This window comes from Trachinotus anak, unplaced genomic scaffold (genome assembly GCF_046630095.1).
Source record: "Trachinotus anak isolate AG129_WGS33_773 ecotype Australia unplaced genomic scaffold, CSIRO_AGI_Tana_v1 ptg000018l, whole genome shotgun sequence".
In the NCBI taxonomy this organism is placed as follows: Eukaryota; Metazoa; Chordata; class Actinopteri; order Carangiformes; family Carangidae; genus Trachinotus; species Trachinotus anak.
This window is the reverse complement of record NW_027273869.1, coordinates 10,306,030-10,330,837: the sequence shown is the minus strand read 5'-3', so window position 1 is coordinate 10,330,837 and position 24,808 is coordinate 10,306,030. Positions and strand designations below refer to the sequence as shown.

The 24,808-nt window shown below is 40.9% G+C and overlaps 1 protein-coding gene across 1 annotated transcript; it reads right to left on the bottom strand.

Moving 5' to 3' along the window:
• Positions 1 to 1,363: 1,363 nt before the first annotated feature.
• nampt1 (nicotinamide phosphoribosyltransferase 1) lies at positions 1,364 to 23,605 on the bottom strand. Its single transcript, XM_071502910.1, has 11 exons — positions 23,450 to 23,605; positions 17,363 to 17,519; positions 14,446 to 14,549; positions 12,976 to 13,104; positions 9,343 to 9,501; positions 8,818 to 8,954; positions 6,272 to 6,497; positions 6,038 to 6,157; positions 5,812 to 5,952; positions 5,309 to 5,443; positions 1,364 to 5,131 (listed from the first exon to the last, which is right to left on the bottom strand). The coding sequence occupies exons 1-11, from the start codon at positions 23,501 to 23,503 to the stop codon at positions 5,018 to 5,020; spliced, it is 1,476 nt and encodes a 491-aa protein (XP_071359011.1). The 5' UTR covers positions 23,504 to 23,605; the 3' UTR covers positions 1,364 to 5,017.
• Positions 23,606 to 24,808: the final 1,203 nt, after the last annotated feature.

Sequence of the window (24,808 nt, the reverse complement as noted above, 5' to 3'; positions counted from 1 at the left end):
AAATAAAGTTGAGTTGAACTGACTGGGTCTCATGACTCTCGTTTGCAAACCACGGACTCTCTGTCAACCAGGACAAAGAAAGCGGTTCAGCTCGGAGTCCGGAAGAAAGTTCAAGTTAGCTGAGGGTCATTTCATCCAGAGGACAGAACTGCGACTATGACTGATCATATCTCATTTGTTTTAAAATCAAACGTAATTTTATTAAAGGGGCAGTCCACCGATTATAAACTGTTAGGCAAGTACCTCATCATATAAAGGAATCTGGATTTATGAGGCCAATAGTGACATTAAAGGACTCCTTAAAGCTGACTTTAAAAGTTGTGACTAATTATGTAATAAAGCGGGATATTTAACATGGAGATGCTGTTTCTCTAGAACAAAAATTCCAAATGACTAGAAAGGTGCACTAATAATTAGTAAATCAGCGATGAGCTAATAATGGACTGTGCAGTATGTTAGCCTGGGGCGACATCAGCGAGGCTCTAGAGGAATAACTGGGAGAACAACAGTTGTATCATGTCTTCACTATTCTTTTGACTCCGTTGATAAAAGTATTTCCTCCCTCTGTAGGTGACAGTTTCAAGTCCGTTGCACCTCCGACCACGGTGACCGCCAACGGTGATGTCACCGTGCACTGACACACCCCGGAGTACACAACAGCAGCAGCAAGGTGAGAGGTTAAAGCATTCACACTCACAGACAGAAATGCAACGGAAATATGGTGACGGTACACCAAAGGAAGACGAGAGGTGCGCTTTCGTCAAACTATCACAGCCTGCATTTTCTCAACAGGCTTTCGAAGAGCTTTTAGATATTTCCTGCAGGTGATCAGCAAAAAACCGGGGAGATACTAAATGTTTAACGTTTTTTTTTCTGCGTTCATAATTTCAGAATAATTACAAATCATTTGAAAGACGTTTCCTGGAATATAGCATATTGATTTGGTACTAATCAGGTTTAAATCAGTGCACTTCCAATTAATTTCATTTCAGTTCACTGGCAGTTTAATCTGGAGAGTCTCCGAGTCAGCGCACAGCAGGTCAGCTTAACATGCAAAAACGTGAAATGTTTCTACAGACAAGCATCCAATTCATGGGATGTGACAAATGAAATTTAATAAATCAAGACTTTACGAGGGTTTAAATGGAGCAGATCTTCTGAGGGAATGATTAGGAAATTACAGACCCGTAAAATAAACAGTGTTTGTATAGTTTTTTTTTTTTGTTTTCAAAAACCTGATCTCCATGAAAGATGTTTAACTGCAAGAACCCAATATTAGTATGATATGACATATGAACTGAAAAGGGCAATACTGAACAAGAGTATATAAGAGTATACAAAAGTAGGCGTAATAAATCAAGCATTTCAAACTGACAGGGTGGCATCTTTAATCAGTGTATTCTTGACAATATAGCAAGTTATGTTAAAATATCAGTTGTGTCGGGAGAGAATTTGGGACAACCAACATATACATACAAGTAAAACAACAACAACAACAACATAAAGAAAAAAAAAATGTATTCACAAACATTTTTTCATCCATTACACACAGGGCATTCACACTGGACTGCACACACACTCTCACACACACACACACACACACACACACACACAAACACACATATACAAACAGAAGCTGAAAGCTTGACAGTCACAAAAAAAAAAACCCCAAAAAACAGTCACACTGCCAGTTCAGTCAAGCAGTTTTGGATAATCTTCTGTTGGTACAAAAATGGTCGTTCTGACAAAAATAATAATAATATTATCCGGTGTGGTCGTCTCCCTAACCTGCCCTCTCTGCTTCCAGCCAAACTAGGTGCTGTATGTACAAGTGAGAAGGCAGTATGGCCGCATTGTTCGTGAATAAGGATATTAACTGCAATATTTCTGGCATTTTTTTTCTCCTTTGTCATACAAAATAAAATTTCTCTGAGGTAAGAACCGAGACAGTATCAAAATAGTAAAATTAAAATTTTACTAAAATGCACCCCATAATTGGAAAAGAAAAGAAGACAACTGTGTTGTTTCACCAGAACAACTGGACAACAAATGATTGACAGATATCAGTCGTGACAGAAACAGAAGAGAAATAAAAAGAGAATAGTGTGACATGGTTTCAGCACGCGACCAGCTGTGGTGTTTGCCAGCTTGTCGAAGTTTGAGCAGGTTGGTTAGAGCCAGCAGGAAGAGATGGGAGTCAGTGACATCACAGGTTTCTTCTAGGTCTAAACTAAGCCTGCTCGCTTTCTGTGACTTTTAGAGTCCATGGGGAAAGTGAGTAAGGTCGCTGAGGCTCTAATAGCTGCGGTGAAGCTGCTCAGTGAACACTTAGTGGGCTGTGGTGGCAGAGGGCAGCTCCCAGGTGAGAATGTGTGAAGCTATGAATGTGAAGCAGCGGGAGGAAGAGTGTGCAGACACACAATAAACTTTCACTTGGAGTTTTAAAAGGACAGTCTCCGGCCACTGTGTAGGGGTGTACTTTAAGACGTGCTGGTGCTTAGCAATTTTAGCATGTTAGCATGCTAACATTCGCTAATTAGCACTAAACAAAAGTACAGCCAAGGAAGATGAGAATGTCATCAGTTTTGCAGGTATTTGGTCATAAACCAAAGTCTTGGACAAAGTGTAATTTTGACCTGATGGTGACGCTAGATGAAGAATCAAGGGATCGCCAAAGTGGACTTGCGTTACTGGCTGCCTTTTTATTTGACCAAAGTCAGATAGGAGGAATACTGCGCCTGCTGTACGGCCTGAACATTCCCACCAAAATATGTTTCCCTAGGCCTTAAAGAAAACATTGACTTCTTGTGATGTCACCTGCCCCTTGCTCTGCTTAAATCCCTTCAAGCTCTGCAACAGAAAAACCCCTTCACTCTGAGAAAGGCCGACTCAGCATTGTGACCTGTTAACAGGAGTGAGACTCAGCTGTGACGCCCTGAATGGGAAGATAATTCACCCCAAAAGGCGATTCCATTCATACCCGGGCAATGAATCCTCTGTTTCCGTTTTTCATATAGTTAAGGCAGTGATATTAAGGGCAACGTTTTGCTCATCAGCAACTGTGCTCCACCAGCTGCCAAAGCATGGCTGGTGCATATTGCTGTCAGAAAACATGTCTGATCCTGAGTCTCACTTTTCTGCCTCGTGGTTGGTTTTACATTGCCCAAAGGAAAAAAAAAAAAAAAAAAAAACCACACACACTCAATAGTGTATCATCACCTGTTTGTCACACTGCTGTGTTTCCTTTCAGAATAAAAGGCCAGCAAAGTAAAAAGGAAGAGTGTTCTCTATTCCCCCAATCAACAAGGACATTTGCATAAAGGAATACTACACAATCCTTTAAAGGAAGAAAGTACACACACACACACACACACACACACACTCACTCACACACTCACACTCACACACACACACACACACACAGATTCAAACACACACACACATCAGAACATTTAACATACATTTCACCCCAGGAGCCACATATGTAATCTTTCATCAACACATAGATAAATTATCTTCATTCCAGTGAAGACAATTTCTGCAATGTATTTCTTTTTTTTTTTTTTTTTAATACAGCAAAGACTGATTTCAAGAGCATTCATCAAGAGCATCATGAAGATCCAATCCAAAACATTTCACTCTTTCTAGCCCATTAGGAAAATCTAATCTTGTCTGCTTAGTTTTGTAAAGATTTAGGGCCTCTGCAGGACTCTGTCAGCACTGAAATTATTGACGGAAAGTGTTCTTTTCTTAATTTTTTTCATTCACTATTTTCACAAATTCTGAGGCAATTTAGTCCAGTGGTTACACATGTGTAGACAAATCTATATCTGGAATTCAAAAAACATTAAAACATCACTTGGATTGGATAAATCTTCCTTGCATGAACAGCATTTGAGATTTTCTTTTTTTTTTTTTTTTAAGTATGATTAGATTTGATTGAGCCTTCATGATGTGAATACACTGTGGGCAGTAGATGATCATTTATATACCTTCAGAAATGCACCAATAACATTTTATTTAGCAGAGTAAGAGTACAAAATACTCATATAGTACTTGATAGATGTTGGCCTTTATACCTTTGGCCACAACTACTGATTAAAAGCAAGAAAAGTGGGGAAAATGAATTCCTTCATCCATAATGACAGTAAGTATCCTCTGTTATCATGTCGTAGCAAGACATTAGCTGTTGTCGATCAGTGTTAAAGGTGCAGTGCTATATACCATGATCATCCTTTGCTTCCTTCACATAAAAGACAAAGCTAAGTAGATTCAGACATGTTTTTTTTTTTTTTTCCAAACACTTCTGTACACAATACACGGGGCACCATCATTGGTGTGAGTGTGGCTTCGTATTTCTCTTTCAGTCATGACCGTTCTCGCTTCGCTTTTGACTCACCATGTGTTCACTCCTCATGCAGCCGCCAGGAGCTCATTCGAAACCTTACAATCATATCTCACTGGCTTTTGTGTCGCTGACACGTTGCCCTATCAGCAGCTGCTCATCATCTTTACGTTGCCATACTAAAGCCTATCAGTGCAACATCTTTACGTTCAATTGGTAGGGGGTGGGGTGGGGGTGGGGTAGCATGGGGATGTGAAGTCACAGTTCATCATCATAGTCGCAACTTTGCTCCCTCTACACGTCTGCTATTCCTGTCACTCACTGTACCTCTTACACATTTTCTTCTCTCTCTCTTTTTTCCCCCTCACACTCACGGGGCATTTGCTGTTGATCAGAGGTGTACGCCTTTTCCAAACCAGTTCCCCCTCCATTGGAGAACCAACCAACAGCATTTTGGAACTGAGGGTGAAGTTCTGCGAATTCTCAGGGAGTTTCAGGTTTTTAGGAACGTTTCAGGGGCTTCTTAGGCTTCGGGGGGGGGGGGGTCTATAAGCAGTGCACGCTACCTCCATTTTCTGGGGTGACGTCGGAGGCCAAAAGGTGAAGGGGTTGAGGGGGGTATGGGTTTTTTTTTTGGGTTTAGGGAGGTGGGGTGGGGGCTTAGTGCTGTGCTCAGTGCAGCAACTCTTCAAGCTCACTCTCTTTGAGCTTAGCATTGTCTCTGACTTCATCAAATGTGTACGTCTTCACAATCTTCCCGTTCTGAAAGACTGTGTGCAACAGGTCCTGGAGGTGAACAGAAAAACAAGTTGGAAAAAGAAGTAAATAAGGAGGAAAGTGGGGGGCAGAGTAAAGGTGAAGGTGAGAGAACAGGCGGGTCAGTGTTGGTTAGAGCTAATTCCCTTGTGCTGGACTCAAAAGTATTTATGTGTATTAAAGCGCCCGCCGGGCTAATGAACTCACCACGCCATACTCCTCCAGGTCGCCCTTGCCCTCCTCCAGGGTGACAAAGTCTCCGCTCTGCGTCCGGTGCAGAGACAGGCGACCTTTCTTTGACCTCTTGTTGGGGTCTGCCACTGGATCCTTGAACACGTTCACCTTTTCTCACAACACAGAAAACAAATCACATTTAAACATCGAGGGAATTTCAAATCACGGTCTATTACACAGTGTGCTACGCTGACAAAAAACAGAAAGTCATACAAAATTTAAAGCCAAGTTTTGTACTTATTTTTGTGTCTCGCCTAAAAATAGATCCCTAAAACAAGCAAAATGCACATTGAAAATCATGTGTTGGACAAAAACATACAACGCTCAACACCCACTTGCAAACTGTTACATTACCACCGTTGTTGATCATTTTTGTGTCCTATTTAAACACCACACTGTTACAAAATGGTCATCAAAACTTAATAGCTGCATAAAAAAAAAAAAAAAGATCTCAGTTTAAGTGTGCCAGTCCTCACCCCGAGTCCATTAGTGACCACATAGCTGCATTTGAAGGAACAGTTGAGCAGATCTCTGGTCAGTTTCTGCAGCAGTGCCCCTCCAGAGCCGAAGGCAATGTTCTCAATGGACCATCTGTGTTGCTTCATACCCTCCACAATCTGTGGGAAAAATACACACAGTCAAAACTTGTTGTTGACATATTGTATGTATACATGTGGTGACAGATGTAACCAATTGTTTTACCTCTTGCAGTGTGTTGATATCAACTCCGTCTCCTTGTATGACTCTGATGTAAGGAGGCAGAACCTTGAAACCTTTGGAGTTCTCCTCTGGAGTAAACTTCTTACCCAGGATCTCCAAAACCTGACAGAAGTACAGGAAGAAAGGAATATGAAGGTGTTACAGAGAGGGGAGGGGTAGTTTCCTGGTCTTGTTTGAAGATGCTAGTGAAAAGAAAAGCTGGCCACTTTAGCTCACCTTCAAAACTGTATCGAGTGGGTTTCCTGAGTCAGGTCGGACAACCAGCGGAGCATCTGCACTGCGCTTCTCTATCAGCGCCCGTAGGTCTTCTCCCCAGATCTTCTCACAGGCATTGTAGATGTCGTAGCTGTCGCTGACTATGGATACGGGCACGCTGGGAAACTGGTTAATAATGTGCTCAAAGGCATCTTTTTCATGGTCCTTCCCCCACGCTGTGATGGTACTGCAGAGAGAACGGCAGAGAAATTCATATTTTTTGCTCTATGATCATTTCTCTTCACATGACCAAAACTACAAGATATTGTAGACAATCTGTGACTGGTTTGAGCGCTGTACCTTTTGATAAAAAAATAAACTAGTACACAGGAGGAAACCCCTTCCCATCATTCATTCAAAATACAGAAGGGATGAGTTAAGAGCAACAATAAACAGGAGTGATGGAGTGGAAACACAAGTACAACAAAATAACAAAGTCAAAAAAGTGAGGTAGAAAGAGGAAAAGAAGCAGGAACGATATCTGTTGGGAAGAAAGACTATAGAAGCAGAAGACAAACTGAAAAAGAGGAGAGGTGAGTTCAAAGTAAGATGTTCCTTCATAATACAGTCAAAAGACAGTCATCAAATGATAGAGCCACAGTTTGTCCAGAAGAGGGCAGTGCACTCCAGGTTTTAGACCTAGATAAACCCAGACATGATTGCCAAATTGTATTTCTTTAGCTTTGCTTGAACCAATTTGAAAACAAGATGCTTAATTGTCATTAAGTAAGGTATTAGAGCAAAGAAATCACATGTAAATAATATGTGATTTAAAAGCTGATCACCTGTAAATAATGGGTAAAGAGTTCTGAAGAGAGGGATGAAAAGATTAGTTAATTGCTTAATCCACTGATACTGGGGCAAGGACATATTATTTTTACTCCTGCTGTGTAGTTTTTAAGACTGTTTGCTGGTTGATGCATGATAAAGGGGATTAAGGCGAATGCAGGCCTCATAAATCATGGAGGTGCATCATATACTGACAAGTGGTGTTGTGTTTTATGCGTCTGAATAGGTCTCTCTAATTGTTACTGTTACCTGCAGCCAAGCAGGGTGGTGTTTGTGCTGTGAGATAAAAGATGAAAAGGTGCAGGTTCTCTGGGTGTGAGTATAATATGGGCATCTGCACTCAACTGTCAGGTCAAAGTTTCAGTGTTATGTGCTGTTGTCATGGGACACTGTCCCAATAAAATCAAGTCACCTGGCTTCATTGGGAATACTTTGCACCAAAGAAATAGTCCCTGTCAGCCTCAGACTGTAAAACTCAGACAGATGGTATATGTTTAAATATGATTTGACAATTTGACATTTCTGTGCATCTATTTGTACAAGTTTTGATTTTTCTTCATAACATATTTCTGTTACATTTAAAATTTACAGCAAACATTTGAAGTGACTCAAAGTTTTGCACAAAAGAGCTCTGAAGGTGACACACTTCTTCTCTAAAATCACCCCTCCCTTTCCTGTGCTTCTACATCAAAATCAAAGTGGAATTTCACTGCGACTCCTCCCTCTGAGGTGGAAACCAAACAGATTTTATGACGGGGCTATTACATAACGGTTACTATGACAACTACTGCCACCATCCCATAATGCACTGGAGCGGAGAAGAAGGGTGCACTGGAGCAGCAGAAACTGCCCTGGTGGTGAGGAAGAGGCAACTGTGTGTGCATCAGAACAAAATAGAAAGGGAGAGAGGGTGAGTGTGTGTGAGCAGGATAAATGGATCACTGCCATGAAACAACACCAGGAACATGTGAGGGATATGTGCGTCAGGGTGGAAGCCAATCAAAACCCTCAACTCCAGCCAATCACAGCCCCATTCACAAACTGAGATAGATGGACCAGATAACGAGTGTGAGGGCGACCAAGCTCTTATCAGACTAGCAAATTAACACCAATCTCAGCCAAGTGCCGGGGACATTTTCACTCAGGCTCAGATAAAATCCCTCCATCAACGGCTTTGGCAGATAACCAACCATTATTTGGAGCAAGTTTTCTATTTTGAAAATCAATTTGGCTTGTGGATGAAAAAGTTTACTCTCAGATTTGGCTCTTAGCCACAACGTGGACTACCTCACCAGAGGCAATTGGAGATGAGTAGAACCGAGAGTTGCCTACTGTGCCCCTGGTACTTTCTGGGAATATGTGAATACAAGGCCTGTGCTCATAATTACCGCTGTGCACAGGAATTCAGCAACCTCAAGGGGCTAAATGTTACACTTAAAGTTTCTGCAAACCTTCTATATCCCTTAAGAGGAGTGATGAGCACTGTAGCAGACACCCATCTTTACTTGGATGTCTTACAAGACTGGTGTAATAATTAAAGTGGGTGGTGAACTACTGCCCTACATCACACCGAAAACGGTGTCTCCACATCTGCTGTGAAAGCCCAGAAATACTTTATGGCTATGGAAAGCCACACAGGGAGATAATCTGTCTCTCAGCTTCAATAAGCTACATTAAATAAATGAAACCTTGAGAAAAGTGAGTAAGTGTGTGTCTACCTGTGTTCTGCAGCAGGCACTGAGAAGCCTGGCACAGGGTCCTTGGTGCCGTAGTACTTTTTAATGACTCCGATGCCTGCAACCGTGTCTGTGCCCTTGAAGTTGACCAGATGGGCGGAGGCCCCGATGCCTGCAGTCTGCAAACAGGTGGGGGAGGGGTTACAGGAAATAAATAGCAAAGATCTCCCTTTATATGTTTTACATCCTGTATTTTTTTTTTAATTTATTTTGCACATTATATTAAAAGACTGACCATGGTTTATTTCAAACAAAAACCATGAGTTGGAAATGTTTTGCAAAACTACTATTTTCAAGGTCAATTTTCTGATTAAGACTGTTTCATACTGTTGAAAGCTCAGGAGAGAGCTAGTAAGTGGACTTTGACTTCAGATTGTTCTGCCAGACTATAATTTCTAAAGTCATTTTGTTTTAAATGCATTTGTTGGTTTGCTTAAAAAGAAAACTTTCTAGTGTTGGAAGAATAAGAAAACTATATTGAATATATATAAGTATTTGTAAATATACCTCTTGTGATGAGACACCCCGGTAACCAAAGTCATGGAGTTTGTACTCTAGTCCCTCCAAGTTCCCAGAAGTCTCTAAGAGGTACTTGGCGAGGATCTTCTTCTGCTCTCTGGAGTTGGTCGCCACGGTGATGGGGTACCAGATCTGAACCAGGATGGTCTGATGGAAGGAGACAGAAAGAAACAGAGTAGAGTCCAGTTCACTCAGTCTTTACTTTCATTTCAGGGTGTCAGAATGTTTAACTGCAAAGCTTCCTCTAATTTCCCACCTAGACATATGATTAAAATGATCTCTCAGGGCGCCCAGTAGCTCAGCTGGTAAAGCGAGTACCATTAAGGCTGAGTCCTTATTACAGTGACACGAGTTCGAATCCAGCCTGGACCCTTTGCTGCGTGTCATCCCCTCCCTCTCTCTGCTAACCTTCCTGTCTCTCACTCTGATAATTTCAGTATAAAAATTAAAAAAAAAAAAAATCTTTCAGCTCAAAAAACTGTTTGTTTTCAAAGCCTGTGAAGTCTTAAAAGAAAAAAAGACAAAACAAAAAGTGTGGAGATCTCTTTTCAGTACTGGATAGACCAGTGAATGTCTGATCCAACCATCCCGCTTTCCCAGTATTCAACTGGTACTAATATCCAAAACTAACAGGCTCAGAGGGATCAAAGAGGCTGCTCGTTCACACAAGACAAACTCTGGGAAAAGTACACTCCTCGATGCCGCATGTCAACTCCGGATCAGAATCACAGATTTCAATATGAAAACAAGTGGCTTATCTGTACTCACCACCACCTGGGAAACTTTATAAATACACACTCTCTAGAATCTGCAGCGTACAACAGATAAAGAGAGAAAAAGAAATCTAATTCAGTGACTACTGAGTCATACTATCACATAAAGCTGATATTATTATGGAATTGCACTGTGTTTTTAACATTTTATGACCCAGACGAAACTGTGTGTGTATAACAGGAATCATAGCTAAGTCCACGTGTGTGACACCTCATTTACAGAGATCAAGTGTGACAAAAATCCTGAATACCAGGATGTCCCGCCATGATTCCTCCTCCCTCGGGAATTCACACCACTGACTTAGTCTACTAATACTATGCAGTGTGTGTTTTCACCCTATAACCCTGAACAAGTCACATGCTTCCTCAGATGAATCATAATCTAAACCATAACATGGACTCATGTGACTGTCAGAGCAAGGCCAGTGTGCCACAAAAGGTCACGACCTTTCTGTGAGGAATCTATATATAACATTTGACATGTTATATATATATATATATATATATATTATGCGATAGTACGATTGAAAGTACACAAACATGACTGATGACTTGCAATTATAAAGCATGAATTGTGTTTTTGTGTTCACTTAAATACTGACTTAAAATTAAAATGGTCGTGGCATTTATATAATTTAAAGCGCAATATGTGATCATTGTATAAGAGTGTCGGAGGGATAATGTCTCTAATGGTAAAATGAGGAAGGAAGGACAGTTAAAACAACACTCAGGAGGAATGCCCGCAGACACACATACACACACACACACACGCGTGCCTGCATAACTTCTCGGTCAACGTCCCAGAACAAAATGGAGGGAGATAAGGAAGGACAGAGAAGGATAAGAATGAGAAACGCTGGGTGAACAGAAAGCAAAAAAAAAAGAAGACAAAGACAAAGATGCAGAAAACAGGAGGACATGATGTGACAGAGAGAAGAAGATGACAGAAAGTGAAAGGCAGAGCAGGAGAGAAAGAGAAACAGGGTTTGACCTAATGACGCAACCCAAGGACACCAGCCTGAACGCTACGGCTAATTTTACATCAGCCATGAAGAATGACTCTGTGTGTGTGTGTATTCATGGATGTATTTATATCAGCTGTGGAGACTGACTAAGTGGGTGTGTATGTGTGCTGTCACAGTGCTCTTGGCTGTGGGTGACCTATGTCCAGGCTGCCCTTCATTTTACTGGTGCATTTGTCATTGTAGGTGGGTGTGGGTCAATCAAATAATTGATTCAAATGGGGACAAAAGTCAGGGACCTTCAGCAATCACTTAAAAATGTGTCTTCAAGACTTTCACAAGTGTCCCATAGTACATCATATAAAAAGCTTTTGTCTGTATAAATGGATGGAAGCAAAGAAAGCGTAGAGGGAGGGAGAGAGAGAGAGAGAGAGAGAGAGAGAGAGAGAGAGAGAGAGAGAGCACTTACTGCACATGGTAAGTGAATTTAGTTCTGCCGAGTCATTGCAGACAGTCTGTTCATGCAGCATTAAGTTCATGAGATGTTTCTGATCTCAGGGAGGAGCCACACTGGGTATTAGCTCTGTGTCACAAATACACTGAAGAGTCTGGAGTTCAAACTGAACACTGCTTATAAAAAAATCTACTTTACCTTTATGTCTGTGTGCATTGACATGACAGTGTTTGTATTCACTGATGTCACCTGATACAGTATGACTGTGAGAATTCAAGATACAGTTTGGTGTTGTTTGCAAGAGTTAGATGGGAACATTAAGAACCCCCCTGATCTGACTGTAAATACAAAAGTGAAGCCAGCAGCTGGTTAGCTGAGCTTATCTTAGCTTAGCACAAAACCTGGAAACAGGGGAACGCAGCACCTCAAATGCTCCCTGTTTAACACATTATGTAAGGTTTGTTTAATTCATAGAAAAACCTAAGTATTAAAACAATGATTCTCTGTGAGCAGTTGCTGGGCAACCATTTCCCAAAATGTTGAAGTATTTCTTAAAGGAACAATTCATCCAGATTGCAGACCATAAACATGACTGACCGACTGATTGATTGATTGATTGATTGAAGCAAAGTGAATAAAGCCGACAAACATTCTTCACTGCGTCTAGAATAATTTCAGAGGTGTGATGCCTCAGGGAACAGAACATTGGTGAGAGCAAGGGGTTGATTTAGGACTTAAATTATTTTGTCGACTACAAGAACACCACGCCAACAGCTGACTCTCTGATCTTATACTTTTCAGACAACCTGTATGAATAACTTTGCCGCAGTGACAGCACGTCTCTAACCAGCGATCAAGCAATAAGGCATGACAGCACTGTAATTCATTGGACTTCAGGAAGAGCTTAGAGATAAGGAGTGTTGTTTGGCCTGCTGCCAAGCTCCATGGTTTATGGCTTTTTATAAAACTATTAACTCTCCAATGTCATAAAAAGGACATAAATGCTGCTATTAGCTTTTGCCTTTAATCAATAATTGAACAAAGCTAACCATTAAATCCTAATGATAAACTCAGCAGTGTTGCTATAGTTGCTATATGAATAGCAGTTTAAATTTTACCTGTTATATGAGGGTATAGAGGTAAGAAATTTACAACCATTTTTGAAATGATGAAGCTAATCCAAAACTGGAGGCCGATGACATTAAAAGAAAAATTCAACAATTTAAACCTGCACTTGTATAAAGTTGGGAGACTCACAAGAGACATAAAAATAACAATAATCAAAATCAAAGCAGCAGAGGCTGACTTTTAGTTTGTAGTATGGGTCAAGATCCAAAGAACACGGGATCCTAATTTCCCACAGTGCAAGCACACCATGTTTTGGCCTGACCTGTATCATTTCGGGCCCAGAGGACAAACAAAACCAACCTACCTCCACCCAGTTGGTGAGCCAGTAGCATTCGGGGTCTGTGCTCTCCACTGTGAACAAAACATTGCCTCGAGGAATGACACTCCCCTCTGGCACTGCCTTGATTTCAATGGGCAGGTGTCCATTGTATTTCTGTAAACACAAAGACAGGGGTGCACACATATCAGAATTACAATCAGGTTTAGACTGTCACAGCTTTCTCTCTGTGGCTTGTACAGAGTGTCAGCTTTTTTATTTCTATTGAACAGACTTGGAAAAGGATGCAAAAGTGACATGCATTTGTCAGCAATGCAGTTTCTGGTGAGAGTCGACCTTCAGACGTGTGCTTCACACCTGGTGCTATGTGGAAAGGCAGTGAGATTCTGCTAAATATACACATGACAGCTCCTGCACTTCAAAATTTCCAAATCCTGTGTTGTATTTCACATTGAAGAAAAGAAAGTGTGCATTGGATGAAAGAAGCGGAATCTCCAAGTAGGAGATCTTAGTTCATACCATAATACATGCCGCCTCCAAAGCTGAGCAACATTTGTATGCTTGATGTAGGTCTCATGTGTGCTGGTTTATAGATTATCAACATGAAAGGCTGAGTGATTTAAAAAAAAAAAAAAAAAAAAAAGGTTGACAGATTGAGAGCTGATTAAGAAATGTGGTAAGAGATGACAAGGAGAAGACTGAGTATAAATAAGGGTTTATTAACACTTCACCTCACTTGAGAAAATCCTTTGTCAGTACACAGTGCTGTGCTCTCTCCAAGGTGCTGAAACAGTTCCTCTCAATAATCAGAAACATAGAGTTCACACTTTCTTAGATGCATAAACTTACTGATTCATTTCTAGTTGATGAATCTGACTTGTATCTTAACAATTCCACTAGTTAAGCCCGTCACTCCTCCGATGGAAAATCATAGCACCAAATCTGGTTCAGATTTTTATTATTGTAGCGTGCAGTCTTTCATTCCACATCAGGAATTTTTCTTTTAATAAGAAGAGGCTTTTAACCACCAAGTCGCCTCTGAAAATGTAGACACTCTTGTTTATTTTTGGCCCCACTTTGCGACTGCAGAATGTGGCCCTTATGACAGCGAGTTTTTATGATCAAAAACTGCTACCAACACCTTAAACCTAATCTAGAAACTAATTCAATCTACCAGTAATCAGATTGGAAGCTTGCTCTACATTATACATGTACATTATGTGTATTTATCAGGAAAAACACTGTATGTCCTCATTCTGTGTGTGCATGCCTGAGACTGGACTCTAGCGTCTCTGACAATGGAGACACTTTCATAACGTTTCATGTGCAAACATTAGCTCCTACTGGCACCTGTGTATATGTACACCTCCATTCCTAACTCCAACTTACAGCTTTCTTCTCAATAAACAGTGCTTGAGAATAGTCTCTGTAACCCTTATGGAATCTACACAGAGATGTTTATAAAAAACACTTTTGTACAACTGCAGAGCCTCTTACCTCCAAAATGTAAGTCCAGCCTTTCTCGTTGAAAACGTCATCCTGGAAGTGTTCTCTGTATACCTCCTTTGCCTCCTGGATCTTCTCTAGAGTCACAACCTTTCCTGCAGAAGAGGAAGGAGATGGAGGAGGAGGAGGAGGAGGAGGAGTTGGGGAATGATGGAGAAAAGGGAAGGGAAAGAAAGCAGAGGAAGATGAAGGTACAGATAGATGTTGGAGAAACACATACTGACAGAGAGGAGGCACAGGAATGTGACTCTACTGTCCACTGCTGTAATTAAATTAGAGGCATCCCGTGCATGCTGACAAGGTGTCTTTGTCCAAAAACAAACATCCACATCAACAAACACACACACACACACACACACACACACACACACACACACACACACAAACCGGCCTTGTTGTTTCATTTCAAGTTTGGCAAGTTTGTATACCATGGAAACTGTTGCGCACAACAAGCCACAAGAGGGAAAATATGTACAACTGTAAGAGACACTGGAGGGTGTTTTTTTTCTCCCTTGGACAGAGGCTAGTAGTTTCCCATTGTTTCCAGTCTTTGTCCTAAGCTAAGCTAACCTCCTGGCTCCAGCTTCATATTTACATATTCACATTTCCAAATATGCTGAAGTATTCCTTTTGCTAGTTTTCTTCTAAACAACTTTGATAGGAAAAGATGTTTTTTTTTTTTTTTTTACACTTATCAACCTGTTTCCTAAATCATTGCTCTCAAAAAGGCGTGACTACCTGTGAGCTCAGGGAGCTAGAGACTGAATGGAAAACTATTCAATCTTTCCCTGCAAGACTGTCCCGTTAACACTCCCAGTAGGGTGGTTTTACTTTCACTATGATACTTCCTCTATTCAAGAAAATGTCAGTCATGTGCACTACTGCTGCACTACTAGTTAGAAAGGATTAAAATTCACTGTCTGACTCAGTCTAGAAGAATCATGATGTGCAGTTTTGGTTTTGTAAATCTCAGGATCGAGGATGCATCTCTAATGATTGGCCTAATCACTGAGCTCAGAGGGACGCTCTGCGCAGACAGCTGGCCTTTCTCACTCCGACGGTGAAAGAGCAGCTGTGCTTTTGTCTTCTACCCCTCTGTTATCCCTGGCTCTCCGTTCTCCCCCGCACCTCTGCTACCGCACCATGAAATCCTCTTAGGAGACAGGAGCGAGATGCATTCTTTCTTTCTTTCTTTCTTTCTTTTGACTCTTTCTGTCTCTTTCTGTCTCTCTTGCTCTCTCTCATGCCCTTCAGGATCACACTAACTAACTTTAACATCCACCTTTGCTAACTTGAGTTAATCAGTATACTGTATGCATTATACTCGGTCTCATTTCAGTCTCACTTACGTTTTTCTTTGTAACCTGCTGGCTTTGTGTTACACTCTGTACAGCCTAATTAATGTGAAGCACATTGTGACCTTGTTGTTTTTTAAGTGAGCAAAAGGACTGTTGCTGTGGGCCACAATTGCTAGCACCTGCCCTGCTGAAGTGCCCTTGAGCAATGCACTGAATTTTGAGTAGGTCCATGCCTGCTGTTCTGCGGCTGACGCTGTGCTCTGACCTTGCTCTGGAGAGGGGAGAGAGAAAAAAAGATACATTTTTCCCACAGGGCCCAAAGTATCACAAAAGGCTCCACAAAGCTTGTTGTGTTACACCTACACTCATTAGTACATTACAGCTAAGACTCTCTTGGTATGAGCCCTAACTGCAAACTGAGACTCACTGAACGTCAGTAAAATACACAGTGGTTGTACTGTGCACCTTGCACAGTATGAGGGTGACAAAAATGAAAAAGTTACGAAAAAAAGTCTATGTCTGGGTTATGTAATGCAAGCATAGGAATGTTACCCTATTTAGTTTGTTAAGTTGGCTGGAAACACATTTTTATTTACACAAAAGAGTCGGCGGCAGTGGGTGTCAAACCTACAACCCGCAAAGTCATTCAGTCTGGCAGCCAATGAAGCTCCTACTGGGCTAGAGGTCAGACCTTCAAGTGTTCTACTCAAGGACATTTTTATTCAAGTGATTCCCCATACAAAACACTGGACTTTTTAATTTAAAGTTCCCATGTTTTACACTTTTCTGTTTTGTTTTTTTTATTTGAAGTTTTGATAACTATCAGAAGATATATTTGTGGTTTTAAATACCAAAAACCATCTCAGGGTAGTTTTACACTGCTCTCTTTTGCAAGAACAGGGCATTTTGTATTGGTCTTTGCGCCTCTCTTCTGATCGGCTGAACGTTGTGGGTGACGCACAGCCAGGCCAACCACAGGTTACGAATTATAGTCTACTACTATAGCTTGGTAAAACTCAATTCAAAGGGCAATGGCCAGTCAGTGCTGAAATGAGTTGAACAGAAAGTCAAATTCTGACTAAAATGCTATAATGCTTGCTTTGAGTTTACAAGTTTGCAGTCCACACACAGCCATAATAAAAGCTGGATTTTAGTCCTAATGTAACTCGTAAAACAAAACGACTGATAAAATCGGACACTTAAAACAGCAAGATAAAAGTAACCCAATGCTCGGTAGAAGAACAGTCTCAAAGAGATTAAAAGCTGAGGCTGACAAAACACTAATAAAAGACCTTCATAGAGACTTTCAAAATGCAAAATCATGAATAAAAATACAGCAGATATTTAGGTTAACACTCAAAGAAACCAAATTTGAGTGTGCCATGCTAGGGGGCATAGCTGAGTGTAGTGCCTGTTTCATTATGACATCACAAAGCTATGGAAGTCCCGACGGTTCGTTTTAAGGCACAATTTCTGAAGACAGGCTTTCATTTCTCTCTGGATTGAGCGGTTTGACACATTATTTATATGAGAACCTAGGCCTGCTTTGTAATCAAAAGCCCAAAGTCTCACTTTCTACTATAGACCTTTAAATCTGAGTCAGGACTTACCTTTTAGGTATTTGTAGAGGATGTACTGTAGGCCGTAGAAGACGGTTTTGTCATATTTGACTTTTCTGCTTTTGGTGGAATCTGTCCTCTTCTCGCGGCACTCGAAGTAGGAATACACTTTACTCGTGTTGGGGGGATACTGTTTGTAATGTGTTACCTGGAGAGACAGAGATGATATCGACGAGATTAGAAAAGTTAGCCTGGGTTTCTACAATAAATAACCAGCCGCAGATAATGTTGCATAATTCACCAACACACATACCGGTGATGTGTGAAGACTCACAAGATCTATCAGTGTCCTCTTTTACATGGCTAAGCCTCACACTGCCACCCACAACTTAGAGCACCATGATGAATGAGAAAATCCATAATGTGTGTCCCCTCTTCCTGAGCAGCTGGTCAGGAGACTTAAAAATGCACGAATCATTAACGAGGTAAAAATCAACAGAGGCGAGAGGTTTGGTCTGTTTCCTGAGCGAGGTTTTTTTTTGGAGGGCATAATAAGTCATGCTGAACTGTACCTTTGAGTCATCCAGGTCTTGTGATGTCTTGGCATTGAAAAAACAGGACCAACTGGACTTGCTATTCACTGCAAGTTTCACAATGACTGTACAATAGTAGATTGGCACATCTGTCATAGGAACTAATGAAACATCTTGTATAAATGTTGAAATGCCTTAAGATTATATTGCAAGTGTTTTTTTTGTTTGTTTTTTTTAAATTGCAGAAAATGTAATAAAACATATTTTTGTGTGATGTCGGAACAGTTTTTGGGATGCAATGGTAATAATAAAACATTTTCTAGGAGCAAATCAAATTTCAATGCTCAGAAACAAAGGATTCTTAGTTGCAACAGAGGGTTTATGGAGCAATGCCATCCTTTCTCTGTAATTATGTCAAACCAAACTTTTCCAGTTCAGCAAAGAACCCATCAATCAATCTTTTGTGTTAAAATCAAATAATATCTACTAACATGTCACAATCGGGGCAAGGCATGTCTGACTTTTTTCCACGGAAACACATCCTCTATTATTCTACTACTGTGTTATTATCCAGAAAATACCAGTTTCAGTTTTGTACGTGCTTGCAGTGAACTTCTAATCTACTATCAACTGACTGATACCAGATACACTGACATTTAGAATCAAGCAAACTGTCTGAGACATGCCCAGGCATGTTTCACACACACGGACAGATAACACTGTTTGAGAGAGACTACACCTCTAAGATAGAACTCACGAAAAAGGACAAGATACAGTGTTGGCTGTAGCCACCCGGTCATCATTAGATCCCAAATGAGTCCATGGATTTCCAGAGAGTACAGTGAGACATGTGAGGATTTAACCTTCATCACAACACCACTTGTATCCACTGAATTCATCTATCATGGCATTAGGAAGAAATAGGGAGCAGACAAACATCTGACATGTTTGTTTGTTTGGGGCAAGGCAAATATTCTTAAAGCGAGCAGGCAATCTGCAAATGAAGCCACGAGACAGAATTAAGGGCAATTTTAAATGCTAAGTCATAGCATCAGTAGCATAGGTAGCTGTCACTTGCGTTATACTAGGTAACACTTTAAGTACAACAAATAAGGTTGATGATGATGATCACTTAGTAAAACTTCGTAATCTGACATTTACTTTCAGGCTGATATGCTTTTGCTATCAATATAAAATGAAAAATTAAGTGTGAAATTAAGTGATCAAAGAGCTCCCTCAAGAGTAAAGGAAGAGATTTTACTACAGAAAATACAAAACATTAATCAAGGCTAACTATAGGTCACAGACCTGTCATTCATTTGACTACAACCTTGGTAAAAGAGGCAACTTCTCACAAGGTTACGTTGGAACCACAGGTGCATTTACCTATGAAAATGCCCTGAAGGATAGATCACATCCTAGAAAAGCAGGCATTATGTGTAAGGGAAGAGAGGAGAGGAGAAGGGATAAATGTCAATGAGCTACTCAGTTTCTTTGACCCCTGTCTCTGTCCTTTCCTCTGAGCTTTCGATGACTCAAAATAGAGTCAAGACATACAACATGACACTAGGCCGGGCCACGTGTGTGTACACACTCACTGGCGCACATGCCGATTTATACACACAAACTCAACATCAGTTTCGACACACCACCCACACCTCATCATAATCATTCAAGAATATGAATAAGTTGTTATCAAATGTCGACACCACAGACTCTCAGTTCGTAAAGTGTAAATCATACAATGTGTAGTCTGTCGTGTTGTCATCAGTTAGGTCAGCATATTTCAAAGTGTAAAATCCTCCCATTGTTGAGTATGAACATAATTTTAATTGCAAACAAAGACAAGACCTTAAAGCTGCACATATTAATATTTTTATACTGACAATGGGTTAAATAACTATGTGTAATCTGAAAGGAGTTCCTCGTAGTGACGAATTATTATCGGACTCTACAGTCCCCCTCAGCTCAACGCTACATGACTAGCACTGACACACAAATTTAGCAGCTAGTATTGGCTAACATAGGAGTTGGTGGAGACCAAAACAGATATAAAAGGAATAGAGTGAATATTGGATTTACATTTATCATGTGGACTTGCAAAACTGCTAATGCTGCTCTGAGTTTACTCAATGTCTAATTTTTCTGTTTGTTTTTTTTGTTTGTTTTGTTTTTTTCATTTCCCATCACAACTTTACGAGGTGATAATACAGGTTGAGTTTGTAGTTTGTTCCGATGCCCCGAGATGGCCACAAAAATCAATATTGCTTTAAATTAATTTGAAATTAGAAACGCCTTCATTGACAACTTTAGAGCTGCAATGATAGACAAAACTTTTTGTCAGCTGATTAATCAGCCCAACACAACTTTGACTTTTGCCACAACTGAAGCTGGTTCCACTTATTAATATTCAGTTCAATCTCTGATCTGAGCTGACGCAGTATCCCCTGTCAAAATTTGTTTTTTTTTCCTCTTATTTTATGAACAATAAAACCACAATGACGGCTAATTCAAAATGTAATACAATGGCTAAAATGAGTTGGCAACAAACACTCAGCAGTATGGTCAGTATTTTTCTAGCACTTAGTTTGTCCATTTAAAACATTCAATTTTTTTCTCTGTCCTTCCTTAAACGATTTACTTCTGTGTCTCTGGACGCCCTCATGTGAAGAATGACATGCTTGGACACAAAAAGAAATCCCAATTTGGCCACTAGACAGGAAACTGTCAGGTGTTTTTTCTCTTTCCAAGCAGGACGACATTGGAAACATGCACCAGCATGTGGCAAAATGCTTGATGGGACCATCCCATTACCTAAATGTCACAAGTTCAACCCTCTCTGTTGCTTTTCCGCCCTGTGAAAATGTTTTTCCCACCGAAATCCTGCCCCCCCCCCCCCGCCGACTTACTGTAATTCTATCTGGATTACTGGTCAGAAAAATGTCATGTTACATAAATCGGGTCATATGGCGACATCCTTGTGTTGTGGTATTGCTGCAAAAATCTGTGTGAACAATGACACACTGTACACCTCCTCCCTGTAGTGTGTTCAAATCCAACTCCTCACACCAACAATAACCTTGTGCATGTGTTTGCACGGGTGTGTGTGTGTGTGTGTGTGTGTGTGTGTGTGTGTGTGTGTGTGTGTGTGTGTGTTTCCAGACAATGGGCAAGCTTGGCTTTGGGGCTGAGCTTTTCTTTTTGATCCAAACAGACAAAACACAAAGGCATTCAAGTGCAGTTTGTTTTCATGTCCTGTGAACAAAGTGCCTCTGGTTGGTCTGCGAGTCAGTCAACTGCTTTGCTTTCTTTTTCCCATCTCTCTATACAAAGGTTATCACGCAGTCATACACGGACAAAACAAACATACAAGCTGATTTCAGTGAAGCAACAGTGCCCAACCCGACACACAGTACATGGTGACATTTGTGAATTTGGTAAACTTCGTAAGAGCTCAGGTGTAAAGTCAACTGATCTTGCATATCTGAGAGGTTGACCTACTGTTAAGTTTATCTTTTGTGTAGCTCAAGTGGCTGTTTAAAGAGACAATGACAGTAACTTCAGCCTGGTATGGCAACACAGGTGCACTTCGCCTGGCAAAGACACAACAGGATATTTGATCAGCGTCAGCTTGAATATTTTGTCTTTACTCTCATTTAACCGATCTCTGTTGCTTCTCTTGAGCCTTTAACTATCTTGTCTAGAAATACATTTTCTGAGCAATGTTCTGCTTTACATTGGAGAGACACACACACACACACACCTGGTAGCTAACAGGACCAAATGCAGCCATCTTCTGTTTGCCTCTGTGAATGGAGCATTCTGTCTTTCTTGGAAGTGATTTTTGAGGGATAAAGACAAAGACCATCCCAGTTTCTATAAAGGGGAATTCAAACCTGCTATCAACTATATTCCTATTGTACATAGTGACAGTGAATTGTAAACTTAAATACTTAAGACACTGTGGCCAAGTGGAGTGAAAAAAAAGAAAAAGAAAAAAAAAAACATCCATCCAAAACCACATCCTGAACATCTTTTGAATTACACACAATAGGCTTCAATATTACCAAATTGTAACCAAGGTTACAACTTAAGGGTAGACAACGCCAACAATGTCACTTCAGTTGTAAAACAGCACCTCTCATACAGAGGGCTTTTTTTTATGAAGCCCAGGACACATCCAGAAGGAGTAAAGGTCCTTTTCCTTAACCACCTCCCTTCATGACCACCTATAGCCAGCAGTCATAATATTAACATTATTACTGCTCAAGATCAGCACTGAGGGCAGTGTCTGAACTGTCTGAGTAAATCTTCACAAGAACATATACATTTTGAACTCATCCTCGATTGTACCTTTAAATTCTTACTACGATGGAAATGAAACTATAAATATAACTGAAAGGAGATGAAAATGAAACCAAACTTTGTTTCTTCCAAGGAATGAAAAACAAAACTGTTACTGTGCCTTGGAAAGTAAAATTCAAACTTCCAACTTGGAATTAAAATCCAGGATACAAAGCAAAACCGATAAAACTGTAATGTGCTACTACAAAAAAAAAAATAAATAAATAAATAAATAAAACTCAAAATTGTAAAAAAAAATATGGAGATTTTGGCGAAAGCTTAGCTGTAATAGGTAATAGCGTATAACATGATGATGATCCGACATATATGCTCATATTCTGGGAATAAAAAAAGAGTGAATTAGAAGATGCAGGTTCACTGCAATGTACTTGAACATCAAGGAAGTAAATATATTCGTATAATGTCTGCACATACAACCTCTGCTTCCACTACTAGTGTTTTTCCTACATTACTGTGAGGGAGCACCCACGATTACACCGCTTTCTGTTGTAACTAAGCTGAGTGAGTTCACAGATGCTAATGTTTTAAACGGAGCTTCACAGTTATATATTCGTCATGACTCCAGCCTCGATACACACTTGACCCCTGCAACTGTTAAATATCGTTTCAAGGCCCTGGGCGTGTGAATTCAACGCGGGTTCGCTAACCTAGCTGTGTCACGTAAGTTAAGTGCATTCGGGTCCTTGTAGCTTTCGGTTTTGATTTCTTGAAAGTGATTCATTGCCACCAACAGCAGCTAGCTCCACTCCGGCTAACGCTACACCTGGCTGGGCTTTTGAATGAGACTTTGCCCGTGTGCAGTTCACCGGGCTATGCCCGCACAACGCTTGCTAGCTGGTGGCTAATGTTAGCTTTTTTTTAAATATATCATTCCCCTTCGTCCGCCTTCCCTCCTTCGGCGCTCTCTGTGAGCTAGCAAGCTAGCTAATTCAGCTAGCTGGATACAACTGAGACTGGCAGAGCCGGTAAAAAAACTGGCTCCGTAAAAACCTACGGCCCTGGGTTGAAGTTAGCTATCTCAAAGAGGGATGCTTGGTACCCCGTCTCTGCTGTACCAGCCCTCTCCTCCTCTCCCTCCAGCCTATTCGGCCTGCTGTTAACCGACGGAGACCGGCCACAGAGAGCAGTGTGATGGCCTTGGGACTGATGATGAAACCACCTTGACTTTATCAATGTTCATCCATCAGCCGCCCCCCTCCACCCAGCCTCCCTCCATCTGGAGCCACCATGCGTACGGTACCTTGTAGGAATCGGTCGCTAACAGTATGTTGAAGTCCGCGTCTCTGTGCTCCATCTTTCCCCCCTCGGTTGTGAATCAGTCGCAGCTGTCAGTGTGTTGTGTTGCGCGCCGTGCTGCTGGGGACTCCTGCCTGGCAGTGTAGCTGGGCAGGGGGGAAGGACGAGCGGAGAAAACCGGGCGGGGGAAGGGGCGGCCCCAGATGTCGTCACCTAAATTCCGGCGTCCCCCTTCGATTACGTTCGGTTCCACTCGGCCAAATTGTACAGTCAACCAATCAGCGGACCTGCTGTGACCAAAGATTGTGTATATTTACGAAGAGGAGTCACTCAACAGTGAAGAGGAGATACCACAGAGCCAACGCATTTGTTTTCGTTTCTTTTTATCATAAAGGATCTTACGCCTAAAAAAATCATTAACTCTTATGGCTTTTATTACTTTTGTTAATACATTATCAGGTTGGATAATTTATCCTTTTAATGTATCCTTATAACTAATAATGTCATACATAAAAGTATAGCAATGGCAGGTATAACATTTAGCGTTTTAACCTTACAAAGTCACTGTACGTGAACTGTGAAACTATTTATCACTGAAAACACTGTTGTATGTAAGACTGGCGGCCTCAAACTGCCTCAGCACTTTTTAACATTGTGTTCCCCTTTACATCAATATGATATGAAACTGAGACAGTTGAGAAGCAGAGTTAAGGCTTTTTGGGGGTGTATTTGATGTTTAATGATACCACAGCACCCTTAAATATGACATTTGCTGTCACGGACATAACGACGTTACGTCTGTTTGTAGTACATAATATTAGTGTCAGAGTGGGAGCTCTGTGCATCATTCCCCTCTTAGAAATCATGAAAAGACGTGAGCGTTGGACGTGAGCCACAATCATTTGCAGTTTTCAAACTCAGCAGAGGGGGCCAGTGTTGGTCATCTAACACTGTTACAACATCAAAAATGAAACTAAACAGGTCATTTGGGTGTAAGTTTTTTGTGCATAAGTTTATTTTATACGGGGTGTCATTACTTCATCAATAACTATGGGAATCAAAGAAACACTTTACATAATTAAAGGCTCTGCACAAAAAAACACGTACTTTCACGCATCACATCTGATTAGACTGGGCTGGTCACGAAAGTCTGTGCGCTAATAGCAGCGAAAAAGAAGAATATGTCGCCCCACTTAATCAGGTGCAACACATCAAACAAGAAAGTGAGGGAGATATCAGCCAACTGCAGTCAGCACATGCCCACAGACTTCTGAGGTCTAATTAGACAAAAGTGTGTGTGTGTGTGTGAGCAAATTTCAAAGGCTCCTGTGTGATTAAACCATTAATAAATAGTTGATTACCT